General features: G+C 39.6%; 1 protein-coding gene across 2 annotated transcripts in view; it reads left to right on the top strand.

Annotated features, from left to right (window-relative positions):
* The window catches only part of si:ch211-67e16.11, a 53,409-nt gene extending 44,877 nt beyond the window's left edge, over positions 1–8,532 (top strand). Inside the window, exons 5-8 of one of the 2 annotated variants that reach the window (XM_036130918.1) lie at positions 1,180–1,311; positions 2,900–3,063; positions 5,210–5,482; positions 5,567–8,532. In XM_036130918.1, the coding sequence (XP_035986811.1) occupies positions 1,180–1,311; positions 2,900–3,063; positions 5,210–5,482; positions 5,567–5,743 (746 nt within the window). In that variant the 3' untranslated portion in view covers positions 5,744–8,532. Of the gene's footprint in view, positions 1–1,179; positions 1,312–2,896; positions 3,064–5,209; positions 5,483–5,566 lie in introns of both variants that reach the window. The other variant, XM_036130917.1, reaches the window with a different exon arrangement.
* Positions 8,533–15,332: the final 6,800 nt, after the last annotated feature.

The following is a 15,332-nucleotide window of genomic DNA, read 5'->3' as shown; positions in this document are numbered from 1 at the left end:
AAAACAATGTTTGTAATACAACACTTTAATGCTCTAAAACCATCTTAGGTTTCTCAGTGATCATCTAAACAGAACCAGATATGTTTGTGGAAAGATGTTATGTTCAGACCAAAATTGAACGTGTTGAAATGAAATAAATTGGGTATAAAATAGAATAGAGGAATAGAAACATGTGACCTAAAAAACACAATCCCTCAGTCAGAAACAGGAGTTGTAAAAAAAGGGGATAGAACAACATGCACCATAACATTTTTGGAAAGTCTTTAAAGCAGAACACTGAAGATGGGTTGTAGATGAGTCTTCCTGTCATGATGAGGTGACTGAAGATGATTTATTTAAATCAAAGTAATAACACAAGCAAGGCAAAGAGTAGACCAGACAATAGGGGTCTCATCAACAAACACAGGAACCTGAATATGATGCTGGAGTGAGAAACATGACAGTTCAGGTGATGTAGGTAGTGAGGATGATGATGATGAGGAAGATGACAACTGAGCCAGGAATGTAGAGTGCATTGAAGATGGTGATTTACTCCGGGATGAGGCTGATGAAGAAGAGGAAGATGATGGTAAGATTGAGGATGTTGACAGAGCCAGGACTGTAGAAGATGATGTTGGTGGTACCGAGTCAGCTCTGCAGGAATACTAAAATAAGGGAACAAAATGGAAGGAACAGAATCTGCAAACTCATCAACATACTAAAAAGGTGAAAAAAAGACATAATGCACGATCTCCAGGAACCTAAAAACCTGCAGATTGTGACACTTCCAGTAAGACAGTGACTGTACAAAATATACTGCTGAGGCAACACAGGCTTGGTTAAAAAAGAAACATATACTACAAGGAAACTCCTACCACTGCACTCCAAATTATTGTCTTTCCTTCTTTGGGGATTTGTTTTGTATGAAAGCATTAAAAGAATTTCTTTCGTTGAAAATAAAGTCAGGATACATTGAAAATTGTCTGGAGTTTTGTTTGTTTGGTTGTTTTATAACCAAAGGCAAATAATTATGATTTCCTCATAATGAACCAAATAAAAAAAATATCAGCAAATAATGTAATAGCTTTATAAATGTGTAATTTACTGAAGTGATGGAAATCTAAACGTGTGTGTGTGTGTGTGTGTGTGTGTGTGTGTGTGTGTGTGTGTGTGTGTGTGTGTGTGTGTGTGTGTGTACAGGCGGCTGGCAGCCTCAAATGACGTTTCAGCATCATGCTCAGAATCTTCAGAGGTTCTACAAAATGCTCAGAAATAATGGCTTCCATAAAGATCACATCAAGACTTTCTTCGCCAGCAGTGGACAGCTTCTTGGTAGGCAGTTAACAATCATTTGAACTTTGGAAAAATAATGTCAAATACTTTCTGGGACCCAGATCCCACTACATAAATGTTTTGACTGAAAACCCCTTCAGGAGTTACAGTCCGTTATTCAGCATAAAACAAGGAAAGCAGTAGATTACTATATGACTAAATAATTAAACAATATATAATGTACAGTAATAATCTGTGAAAACAAACATTCGCCTCTTCTGGCAAGCAGCAATGAACGATATTAAAATCAATCATGAGTTCATCACTTGTTAGGTTTTCAGAAAGTTCTTCCAGAGCTTTGCATCACAGAGACTAAATGCTGTGACTCTTGGTAAATTCTCATCCAGTGAGTAACAAGTAAACATTCCCACATAACCTGAAGCACATTGATCATTACTAGCATAGATCCAAGCATTATAGATCCATGACAAAGTTTTAAAACCCACTTTTTACTATAATGGTTCATCATGGTTGAAGTTTGTTCTATGATGGGTTATCCTGTTGGTCCGGACTCTGGCAGCTCCATGCGCTGCAGCTGCTTCATTGAATCTACTTTTTTGCCTTGCAATAATCCAACGGAGCATAAAAATATGCTGCAGGATTATTGTGGCCCTGTTTTAAAGAGAACACCTATTATTTTCTAGCACAAAATTAAGATGATTAAGCAATGATTTCTGAAATGTTCTTTGGTTTGGTCCTAAAATGCAACTTCAGATACCAGGATCCAACTACACTCAGCAAGATCAGACCTCAGAGGTTTCTGGATTAGGCTGGTGGAAGTTCTGGTCCACTCATTCGATTGTTAAAGATTATGAGATTCCAGAGACTGGACTGCAAAATTGGTTACCATGGAAATTACAGATAAACAAACTACTTAGATTGGACAGAATGACTGATTAGGGGGAGATGTGTCAGCTAGGACACGTCTGCATTATAGCATGATCCTCTCCACCAATGTGATGAACAGAACCCTGATGTCATACTGCCCCCCCCCCCCCCGAAGGGGTGTACACAATGGGTCCTACTTAATGTCTGTGCGTTGTGGTGTGTGTGAGCCCAGTACTGAAGCAGTAAAAGTCCATCTGCCTTTTAGATTAAATATGGTAGAATATAGTAACGGTTTCAAGAGTTTATTACCACAGAAGTCTAGAACGCCACATTATTCAGAAAAAGAACCTGGGGTGACCGCAATAGGTCAGATTATTTAACACATTCATTCATATTAAAGTCACAGAAAAAGAAAATACATCAAATTTACTTCAGGATTTTGTTTATTTTTGTATATATTTTGAGGTTGGATTTAAATAACTAACTAAAACTTGTAAAGGCTGCATCTTTTAAATAAAACATGCTAGAACTGACTTCCTTTTTATCCTGTCTGGATGGACATAGGAAACATCTCCGAATAAAATTCTTATACATAAAGTAAATAACAACAATTCCCAAAATACTTCTACTAATCAGACCAAGGAAAGCTGCCTGAGTAGACTGAACCGTCTTTTGTTGCAAAGTAAGCAGGAAAGCCATGACCAGATTCACAAGAGCTGATTTAACACATCTTCTTTGCGTTCCCCTATGTGCACAGAAGATGTAGAGGGTGTGTACTCGGCAACCGAGAAAGCAGTGATCCGTAACCACGTGTCATACATCTGCCGGAAGCAGCACTGTGCCGATACTCTGGTTCTGTATCTGAACTCACCAACTCGCACCGACGGAACCATGCTGCTATGGGACGCTAACCTGAATGGCATCGTAAGGGAGACACTCAAATAGAAGCTCACACACACACACACACACACACACACACACACACACACACACACACACACACACACACACACACACACACACACACGGATCAGCATTGTAAGGGAAGACTGTGTGCAGCCAATGCTTGTTTAAATAGGAAAAAAACGTCATTAGAGAATGAGACATTATTGAGTATGAATTGTATTATAGGGATGTTGTAGGGATGTGTTTCACCTTTTATAGCTTTAAATACGATATAGAGCTGTGTCACAGTGTTAAACACAGGAGCAGGTGTCATTACAGAAGACTGAAAACACAGGATGCTGGACTTGAAACATCCATCCATCCATTTTCTAACACGTCTATCCCTCGTGGGGCGGCGAGGGGGCGAGAGGCGGGGTACACCCTGGACAGGTCGCCAGTCTATCGCAGGGCAGACTTGAAACATGATATCCAATATTTAAAAAAAAAAACATTACATCTGAACACTTAATAATTTTTAGTAACATTTTAGAAGATATTCTTTGTGACCAACACAGAGGCAATGATAAGATAAGATAAGATATGGTAGGACTTTATAAATCTCACAATGGAGAAATCTATCAGTTACATCAGTTCTTGTAACAAATAGTTAGAAACAGATCAAAATTGAGAAAAAAAACTGTATAGATAAGATAAAACAAATCAACAACCAAAAACAAGTGAATATGTGTACGATGACACATACAGACATCTGTGTAGGTGCACATGTACATGAGGCGGCCATCATGACTGACAATCATTGTGAGTATGCAGAAGGTAGAATTGAACAATCTAACAGCAGTGGGTTGCACAGAGGAGCTGATAAGCTTCCTCTACAGTCCAGATGTGAGCCTGGCTACCATCCTCCTCTCCTCCACCACCTACACAGAGTCCAGTTCATTAACTTCATGCTGCAGATCCACTTTACTTTAGCTCTAGTTTGCCTAAACTTATTTCCCCCTAAACCTCTGCCAATAATGTCACAAAGTTAAGAAAACTTATTGGGGAAGACTGTTTAGAATTATAAAAATGCTCATCGGCTTTTCCACACATATAAACTGCGTGGAATCCAGTCTTAATCAGCAGAAAATGTTTGTCAACCCTTTGCAGCTCTAATAGCTTCATCCGTTCTGGAAAAGTGTTCCACAGGGTTTAGGAGCGTATCTACAGGAATTTCTGACTATTCTTACAGAAGCACATTTTTTGAATCAGACCCTGATGTTGGACAAGAATGACTGGGTCATATCCACTGCTCTAATTCATCCCAAAAGTTTTCTATCTAGTTGAGGTGGATTCTGTGCCGATCGAGGCTACATGACTTTTGGAGATCTGTAGCTAGCAACTCTGTAAATTTATTGCCATTGTTTGTAGTCAATTTATAGTTTGAATTTGTAATGTAGGAAAAAGATCATGTGTAAGAATGATCTCATATTACTAAATCAGAAAATGTCGATTTATGTATAGGATTCCTTCTTATTCTCGGTATTTCACTGCACTCTCTGAAGATTCTGCCCTTAAGAGTCATAATGCTCTGCCTGATCTCGAAATATATTTTGCCAGACTCATCAATAATGAGAGCAGTACAATATCTGAGACTTGTGTGAATTATATATTTTAGATTCTGATAAATCTCAGACAGGTAAAACAAATTACACAGTAATGATGTATGTTACAGCAGGTCAGTTCTATTTCTGTTATAATTATGACCTATTTTTAGTAAGCCTCTCTGTACTATTGCATTTACGTTGCTGCTTATACTAGAGCCTGACTTTTTCCACTGAGGGTCAAACCAAGAATTATTGTATTCACCTTAAAACAGCAATCCTGAAAATGTTCCCTTCAGTTGACAGGCTATCTTGTTTTGTATCCAGGGGTTGCATTCATGCTGACCCTAAACAAAAATGATCTCTTTATTCAAATAAGAGCTCTGGCTGAGATGCGAACATTTCCTCTGTGGAGGAACTCTATGACAGAAACCCCATATTTAACTTTATGCTTTGTTATTTTTGATTTGATTAAAATGACAACACGATGCTACGGAAAGTAGCATCAGGCATTACAGTGCAGGAGTTACAGTTGATTACCTGAAAGTTGCATTGAATAATCTAATTGTCCTCTTCCTGAGCAGGCCGATCTGAAGGAGCGGTACTCGGTGAGCGAGATGCTGGCCGATCTAGCTGGCTGCAGGGCGACTCGTGTTCTCCTGTTTGTGGATCAGAGCTACAGTGGGGTCCTGGCCAAGAGGCTAAGAAGTTCCCAGAAACACCATAATGTGGTTCCAATTCAGCGTCAGTACCGACAGAGCCAGACTTACCAGAACCACGGGCTTTTCCCAGGCTGGGAAGATAACAGCTGGTCCTCTATAAGTGCTTCCACTTGCCTATTGGACCACCTGGAGAGGGCAAGTTTTCATGCACTTGTTTTCCTCCTTGGTCTTCTGAACATTTTCTCTGCTCTGCTCTTATACCAGTTGTTTTTCCCCCAGGTTGATGGAATGTCTCGCCTCTTGGAGCCATGGGCTGGCCTCCTAAATGTGACATTGGCAGGGGCACCATGTAATGTCACCCCTCCTCTTACAGACAGTGAGATGCGGCGAGAATATCAGGGTTGCCAGAACCTGCCGACTGCTCTGTGGTATCAGAAGCATGGGAGGACCAACTGAGGGAGAGCAGCAAAGACTTAACCAAATAGGACAGGCATAGACATTTTAACTCAAGTGTATATTTGGCACTCGTGTGTGCATCAGTGTGTGTGTGTGTGTGTGTGTGTGTGTGTGTGTGTGTGTGTGTGTGTTCACAAGTTCAGCAAAAGGACAGCCTATCTCAAGGGCCAGCACTATCGTACATTATGGTCAAAGTGTGTGTCTGGGTTTATGTACAACACATCTCCTGGGCACTTTAACATTTTAGATCCAATCATTGGTCTACTTTTATCCTAACAACAGTGTCCTTTCATGATCTTATTTTAATCTGTCCTGAGGCCAATGCTTTTTTTATTTTCACTCTTTTCACACTCACTCCCTATTTTCCTCTTCTGAATGGCATTAATATATTTGTTATTTGCCTTTAAATTATTGTGCTACCTGCCACCATGCTTTTCTACCGATTGCCCAACATTTTTTCTGTTATCTCTGTTTGAAGATGAACAGACACAATTTTTCCATTCACACTGTGAATGGGGTTAATTTATCAACAACAACAAAAAAACATTAAAAGTTGTACATTCTAGAAACCATTTAAGATTCTTTCCAGAGGGTTTAAAGCATTATCCTTGTCATTTTACCATCCTATATATAGGTATTCATAGCAACAGATCCAGCTTTCACACCATAATATCCACATCTTGAATGAAATGTTATTTAGTGTGAGTTCAGTGAAATGAGTATGTAGAAGTCACAGGCATTTATTGGCTTGGATAGCATTGATAATACAATAAACAATCAATAACAGTGGTGTGATCTGGGCTGCAGACTGGACACACACATTTTTAAACAAAATCACATGTTTAGCAACTCTAACATTTACCAACAAGAACGTTTAAACAAGACACTAAGACTCACTGTTGTCCTAGGTCAGCAGATTGGTTTGTGGTGGTGGGGGAGGCAGGTTGGAGGTGTGTCGTCATGAACAATAGGATAGAGAATGTAATGCCATTCAGTTTTTCACACATCCAGCGTCTTTTACTAAAACCTTCTTGAAGGAATTGAAAGACCCTTAAAGGTTTTAAAGGTCAACCTTTTGCACCAACATTTGAGTTGATTTCCCATGTGAATCAGGATTTCTGCATTATCTGCAGCTGATGACTGTTTACTTCGGGTCCTGCTTTGGTTATAAAATTAAAGGGATAAATTACAACATTTTATATATTTTCAATGTATTTTTTCTAGATGTCATGAGGGATGTAAGTAGCCTGGTGTTCTCCTCTTAATAGTCCTGCACCAATAACCGCTGTTCAAAACAATCCCTAACAGACCGTGGCTGAAGTCTTCATTAAAAGTTACTAGATGATGTAATGTGTTAATTGTAATTTAAGTGATACTATTTTAATCTTTCCTCTCACTACTACTTACACCAGTTTGCCTTTATTATACTCTGACAGAATTTGTCTGAAACGCCTACTAAGGTTGCTGTCATCTCCATATGTGTATGTTTCGTGTGTGAGACGGTAAAACATTTAAAACCTGTAAAATATGACAGGTTTCATCAACCATGCTTATCAATCTGTTCCCTTTGACATGTTCAACCTACTGCAATCTTCTGAGATCCTAATTTCTCCACAAGTGTTCCCTGAAACAAAAACCAAAAAATCTCATGGACATTGATTAAAAGAGAAATCTGGTACAACAATACATCAGCATTACATTACCAAAGTTGCTAAGTTGTGTTTTTTAGCTGCTTTTTAGCAGTAGATTTTAACGGGTTCCAGCAACATGGCTGAGATTTCCCCCCCCACTCAAGGTGTACCTTGGACTGGTGACCAGTCCATCACAGAGAACCACAGTAAAAATACCAATGCTCACTCTCACAACAAAGAGACAGGAAGAGTGATCTGTTTGGACTGTTGGGGGAGTATCAGGAAAGATCCCAACGCGTGTCCATGGAGAACATGCAAACTCCATTAACAACAGCCGTAGCTGAAATGTTAAACAATACCAACAATATTAAGTCAGATTGTCAGCTTTGGGTATAGAAGAAAGTACTCTTAGACTAATATTTTCCAACCTTTCTTAAGTTCTAAAAACTCTAGCTTCTAACAACAAATTGCAGGTTACAGCAAAGCAGGGAGAAGAAAACAATGCATTTTCTAGTCCTTATGGTTCACTTGTTCTCTATTGGGCCTAATTTCTCAGATAATGTCTGCCAGGAATCTCTAACAGAGTCATCTATACAGCATATGAACTATATGAACTGAATGTAAACTAAAGGTTAAAGAATGGGGGGAAGTGTCACACCACACATTGTGTGGAGTCGAACGGTCCAAGATGAACAGAGGTAGTAACAAATAGTTGGCTCTGACTATAATTAGGAAATGAAGTGTCATGACAGTCCCTCCTGCAAAACAAAGTGACTATTGAATTTAATCAGTTCAGAAAAACTCAAGTGCTAAATCTCATAATTTAAAAACATGAACCTGTTCTTTACACTAATATGATATATAATGTTCTGTCCTGTGACGTTTGTCTAAATGAAAATAGTAATCCCATAAAGCACATCCTGTTATTATATTTTCTACTGCTGTGTTGCACAGATGTGTTGTAGAAATGTAACACTTGATGTTTGTTCTACTGAAAGATAAAAGTTGACTAAAGAAGAACTTCTGAGAGCAGAACCAAGATGCTGAGGTGCAGATTTGGGTTGTTTGTGTAATGATCAGTACAGTGTGATGTGTATTTTAGCTGAAGTGTTTCCAGCTGCATGCAATGAATAAAGTAAAACTCAATAAAGTACTTAAAAGGAAGAGTTCTGGTCTTCTTTGCATCTTTAAACAACCAACCTAATATGACCATTTTATACATGGCATCCCAACAGCTAACACTTTCATGCTCTGTGAGCACATACAGAGTGCAGTGCCTTGCTTTGGGGCAGCTAGTCATAAAGGGGGCTTTGGATTAAAACTGCAGACCTTCTTCTGCTTGACCACCTCAACAATTCCCTATCAACAGAAGCCCCCATCAGTGTAAAGACACAATCAGACACCTTCATGTCCCGTCCTGCCCACGCCCCCCCCCCCCCCCATCTGTCTCTCAAGTACCGGAGGTATCATATTATCTGTTGGTTGTCCCACGTGTCAATCATTCTGACGCGCTCACATAACGGCAAAAAGACTGCGTTGTCACGGGCCCTAGCAAAGCTGGCCTGCGTGCCATAAACAGAGTAAAGGTCATCTGCATACAACCAGTAAGCTCTGACATCATAGCAGGGTATAGACTGCATTTCTAAAGTATTGTGTTACCCTTCCATATGATTGAATTCAGGTGTTCCAATAACTTCCACAGCCTCAGGTGGATAAAATCCATCTCCTAGGCAAGCGGAGTGCTTCTATAAACAGAGGCCGCTTTTAGGAGCTCAGTCAATTCCAGAGTAGAACAGAATCAAGAATATTTGTTTATCACCCCATTACCAGTTCACATTGCACATAATGAACGCAAAAACTGACAAACAGGCAATGAACAAGGGTTACACTTTTTTTTTAGCATTAATGAAAGTCACAGATAGCAGATAATGAGGTAGTAGGGTGTACAATGATGATTTGAGGCTTTGTTTACAGTAATAGGATAGCAACCATACAATAAGTGAGGTGGTGAAAAATTCCTCATGACAAAATACTCCCCATTCAAATATTAGTGTATAACAAAGATGAAGCATTTAGGAACAACAGCAACTCGGCCCTGAAGTGGCTGGGCAGGTAAAATCACAGTGCATGGTCAGTAGATGATGAGGCACAGTGTGCGCAGAGGTCAACAACTTTCTACACAGACAATAGAGACTTCACAAATTTAGATGGCCACCAGATTATCTCAATACAGTGTGTAGAGAGCTCAATGGAAAGGTTTTCCATGATCAAACAGCTGCATCCACGTTTTACATTACCAAATGTAGTGCAGTGGCGTACTGCAGTGGTATAAAGCCTGGCACCACTGGACTCTAGAGATTTGGAGATGTGGTTTCTGGAGAGATGAATGATTTTTCTTTGTCTGAGAATCAAATGAATGACTCTAGGTTCAGTAGTTGGCAAGACAGCAGCACTGCATGGTGTCTAGTGTAAATTTTGGTGCAGAGGGTATTATGATTTGGACAGCTTTTCAGGAGCTTGTCTTAGCCCACCAGTTTAAGAATTTATAATACTTTAGCATACCAAGGCATCTTGGAAACCTTCATGCTTCATACTTTGAATGAACAATTTGGGGACGGTCCAGTCCACAAAGCTAGGCCAATAAAGACATGGATGAGCAAATTTAGAGGGGGCGATGTTGACTGGCCTGCAGAGTCGTGACCTCACCCAACAAAATACCTTTGAGATGAATTACAGCGGAAATGTGGGCAAAGCATCCTTGTTCATCAACAGTGTTTTATCTCTTAAAGGTTTTCATGAAAGAATGATGAGAAATTCCCATTATCATAGTTCTAAATCTTGTAGAAAGCCTTCTGGGGAGAGTTAAACTGCCATAGCTGTAAAGGAAGGGCTTACTTCTTATTAAACCCTGTGGATCAAGAATAAGATGATAATTAAGTTCATGTGTGTGTGTGAAGGCAGATGAACACATACTTTTAGCAATCAGGTGCTAAAAGTATGTGTTCAAGTATATAAAAGTATATATTGTTTCTTCACTCAGAATAGATTAATATTTGTTGCACTTTCAAGCTACAACTGACAACTAATGTTATTACTCATTAGCACTCTTATAAAATACTACAATAAAACATATCTTTAAAAATAAAATAAAACACACAGTTGTTTTTATTACACAAATGTAAATGTTTTCGTTCTTTAAAAACAACCTTTACCCACAGGTAGAATTTTTATTGGTATTGTGACTTATTACTCATCAAACAATCATTTCATCTGTCATTGCTGCACCCTCAGGCCACTTAAATAGATTTACTCCAAACAGTCACCTTTGACCCCAGCCCTTTTAGTTTATCTGGGGTGTTTTTCCCAAAACAACCATCATTATCAATCAGCATGGCCTATGAAGTTGGGGGAAGGATGTTCAAACTGTTCAATTCAATTCAATTTGTTAATAATTCATTCATTTATAATGTATCGAATTATTAACTTACCAATCCACAATCAATGTCATCTCAAGGTATTTATAAACAGGCCCAATTTGTATCCAGTTATATAATCAAATACGTTCAGTCTAACCCAGTGGTTTTCAATAGGTGAGGCGCAAAGAAATATAAGACAGCGCTGCCGCTCAACTGTGTGAAAGCGGTCATCAGTGCGCATCTGAACGGGCTGCGTGATCAGTTCAGAGTATTTTGGAGAGGAGCCAGTGGAAAACCAGTGGGTCAGAAACCCCTTCTCTTTTCCACCCACAGTCCGCGATGAACTGAGCATCCAAGAGGAGGAGGCTCTTGTTGAGCTCAGCTCAAATGTGGACTTAAAACAGAGACTGGTGGAAATGCCGATTACGTGATTCTGGTTGAGTGTCGAGAGCGAGTTTCCCCATGTGCCAAAGCCATGAGAGTCCTGATCTCCTTCACCTCCACTTACCTGTGTGAATGTGGGTTTTCCACTCTCACCCTGATCAAAAACAAATACCGATAAAGGCTACAAGTGCAGGATGACTTGTGGCTGTTTCTTTCTTCTGTACAACCCCCCCCCCCCCATCAAACAGTTTTGCGCATCAAAGGCACATCCTCATTGTTCACATTGAGAATGCTTGAGAACATGGTTGTTAAAATAGCAACAGGTCTAAATTGTGTATAATTAGCCTAAAAAGTAAATCGGAATATGGAACGTGTTGATGTCTGTTAAATCCAGGTTATCTTTTTTATTACTATTATTTCAGTTGACGTCTCCTGTTGACGTGAGTTCAGTTTATCATTGGCGTCTCTTTAGTTCAGTTTGTCTGCTGTTGAAAACAATCGTTTATGAATTTGCTCTAATGACAGTTCAATTTTAAAACTAAGCCCTCTGTCTGTGATGTTTCAGTAAAAGTAGCCTATTAGATGGAAATATTTGGATGGATATTCTATGAATAGGCCTTTTTTATGAATGTACTTTGTTAAAATTAATACAATAAAAACAAAACATCTATTGGGTCGTCAGTTGTTTTTGAAACACAGCATTCCAAGAACACAAAATAAAGATGCATTTACTGCAGGCACTTGTGTGGGGAAGTTTTGTGGTTGCTGCTCACAACAGCCTCAACAGTGTTTATAACCTGCTAACAGTTGCACAGGGACTGATCCAATCATGGATTGTTTACAGTCTCTCAAATATCAAGGTACACTTGCACAGGCCTTAGCTACTCTGAGACATTGCTATACTATCATGCATATTGCATACAATCTCACATTGTTATGTAAATCTGTTTCTACACTGTTTTTTCCACTGTTTAACTTGAATACTCCAACTTTTTCTTCCTGAGTATGCCACATTAATGAATAATTGATTCTAGCTGCGGCTGCCTGAGAGATCTGGCTTATCTGAAGCATCCTAACACTTATGTTAGGATGATATTTTTGTACTTCTGCTCAGCCTTTAACACAGTTCTCCCATACATGCTATCTCTGAAGGTCCACAGTCTGGGATTATCTCCATCGCTCTGCTCCTGGACCAGTTACTTCCTCACTAACAGGCCCCAGGTGGTGAGGATAGGGAAAAGCACACCGGCTCCACTGATCCTCAACACCGGAATGCTGCAGGGCTGTGTCCTCAACCCTGCACTCTTCATCCTCCTCACCCATGACTGTTGTGCCGTCCACCCCACAAACACAATAGGTACGTTTGTTAACCACACCACTGTGGTGGGTCTCATCTCCAACAACAATGAGACCCACTACAAAGATGATGTCCACAATCACAGTGGTGCTCCAGGAAACACCTGATCCTGAACACTAGCAAGACCAAGGAGGACATAGTGGACTACAGGAGGTCCAGGAAGAATGAACACGCTCCTCTTTGCATACAGGGGTAGGTGGTGGAGTGTGTGGACAGCATTAGGTTCCTGGGCATCCACATCTCCTCTGACCTCGCCAGGACTATAAACACCTCCCACCTAGTTAAGAGTGCCCAACAACGGCTCTTCTTCCTCAGAAAACTGAAATGGACTGGACTTTCCACTAAGCAGCTTAAAATTTCCAGGTGATTCATGTCTTACACTTTGCTTTCATCTGAGGCAGGAGCTTAATATCCTTGAAAGAGAAGCGTTTTTGCAAAGCTTCCTGCATGTGCTGACACTGTAACTCCAGTACTTCATTTGGAAATATGATCCAGCCTTATTTTATCAAATACAGAGACAACAAATTAATAAGAATTAAAGTGTTAGGTTTCTGCAATATTATCAATGCGTAAAAACTCATTTTCAGAATCTCAGCCCAAAATTGGGATCTGCACCACATAAGCTACTTTCAGCAGTTATTGGCAGCCGTAAACTGCATGAAATATGGGCAAAATTGCTCCCTCTACCTCCACTCCCATCAGCTCCCATGTCAGCCTAGAGTAAAGAAGACCCAGCCAATATGGGGGCGATACAGGATGCGCTCCAGCAGGTAATGAGGCGTCTAGTATATTTTTTCTGTGTGAACACGGAGAGGCGGAGGGATATTTCGGCCAGTACTGTGTCATTAGCTTGGCAGTGCAAGCGGTTCTCTACCGTGTTTATTGTCAATTATTTTAGTGCCCAGATAAGTGACTTCACTTTCAAAAATAAGCCCAAAAAAACCCAACCCTCAACTCACGAAATTTACAAGCGACAAGCCCAAAGTCGCTTATAATAAGCAGACTTGGCAAAACTGTTACTGAAGAGTGCTATTTAAATTAATTTGCCTTGCCTTAAGAATAAGCAACTCAGTTTTTGGATGAGTTGTCAGATTTCTTATCTGATTTGGTGTTAAATACTGATAAGGCTATTATAGTGGGTGATTTTAACATCCATGTTGACACAGAATGTGATAACCTTAGTGTAGCCTTTAAAACTATCCTAGATTCAATTGGTTTTGCTCAAAATGTGCATAAACCGACGCACTCTTGGCTCCATACTTTAGACCTTGTGCTGACATATGGCATTGATTGTGAAGAATTAACAGTATTTCCTCAAATCCCTGTCCTATCTGATCATTTTTTTTATAACATTTGAGCTTAATCTAACTGAGTTCTCCACCCCCAAAAGAGGGTTCCATTATAGTAGATCTTTATCGGATAATGCTGTATCAAAACTTAAAGAGTCTGTCCCCTTTTTAATATCCTCCGTATTGCAGAAATGCCCTGTAGATGGCAGCAATGTTGTTTCTTCCAATTCACAAATAGATGTCTTTGTAAACGGTATGACTTCGTCATTGCGTTCTGCATTAGACAATGTAGCTCCCTTGAAAAAGAAGGTGATTATTCACAGGAAGCTGGCTCCTTGGTTTAATTCAGAGCTGCGTTCCTTGAAGCACAATGTTAGGAAATTGGAGAGAAAATGGCCCTCTACACACCAAGAGGAATCCTACCTAATCTGGAAGAACAGTCTATTGTTGTATAACAAGACCCTTCGCAGAGTTAGAGCAGCATAATTTTAATCATTAATTGAGGAGAATAAGAATAATCCTAGATTTCTCTTCAGTACAGTCGCCAAACTTACCCAGAGCCACAGCGCTGTTGATCCATCCATTCCTTTAGCTCTTAGCAGTAATGATTTTATGGGATTCTTCATAAATAAAATTGATTCCATTAAAAATAAAATAATTGGCATCCTCCCAAACATGATTACCTCGTCCTCAGTAAGTGAGGCAGCTTTGGAGGAATCCTTAGAACCTGCGCAGTGTCTGAACTGTTTAAAAGCAGTAGAGCTTTCTGAGCTATCTAAAATTTTAGCTTCATCTAAACCTTCTACCTGTATGTCAGACCCAATCCCAACCAAGTTGTTTAAGAAGGTATTCCCTCTGATCAGTGGTCCTATTTTAGACATGATTAATCTATCCTTGGTAAATGGATATGTACCACAGGCTTTTAAAGTAGCTGTTATTAAACCTTTACTTAAGAAACCATCTCTTGATCAAGATGAGTTAGTAAATTACAGACCTATATCTAATCTTCTTTTCTTATCTAAAATTCTTGAGAAAGTAGTTGCTAATCAACTATGTGAACATTTACAAAGTAATGACCTACTTGAGGAGTTTCAGTCAGGCTTCAGAGCTCATCATAGCACTGAAACAGCTCTGGTGAAGGTCACCAATGATATTCTCATGGCCTCAGATAATGGACTTGTGTCTATACTTGTCCTGTTAGATCTCAGTGCTGCATTTGATACAGTTGATCACAATATTCTCCTACAAAGACTTGAGCATACTGTAGGGATTAAGGGAAAAGCATTAGGCTGGTTTAAATCTTATCTGTCGGACAGATTCCAGTTTGTTCATGTTATTAATAAATCTTCCTCAAACTCTAGGGTCACTTGTGGAGTACCACAGGGTTCAGTCCTTGGACCAATTCTATTTACTATATATATGCTTCCGATAGGCAAAATTATCAGACAGCATGGGATTAATTTCCACTGTTATGCTGATGACACTCAGCTATATTTATCCATAAATCCTGAT

Source organism: Fundulus heteroclitus, unplaced genomic scaffold (genome assembly GCF_011125445.2).
Source record: "Fundulus heteroclitus isolate FHET01 unplaced genomic scaffold, MU-UCD_Fhet_4.1 scaffold_391, whole genome shotgun sequence".
NCBI lineage: Eukaryota > Metazoa > Chordata > Actinopteri > Cyprinodontiformes > Fundulidae > Fundulus > Fundulus heteroclitus.
Note: the sequence above shows the minus strand (reverse complement) of the source record. Positions and strands in the feature narration are given on the sequence as shown.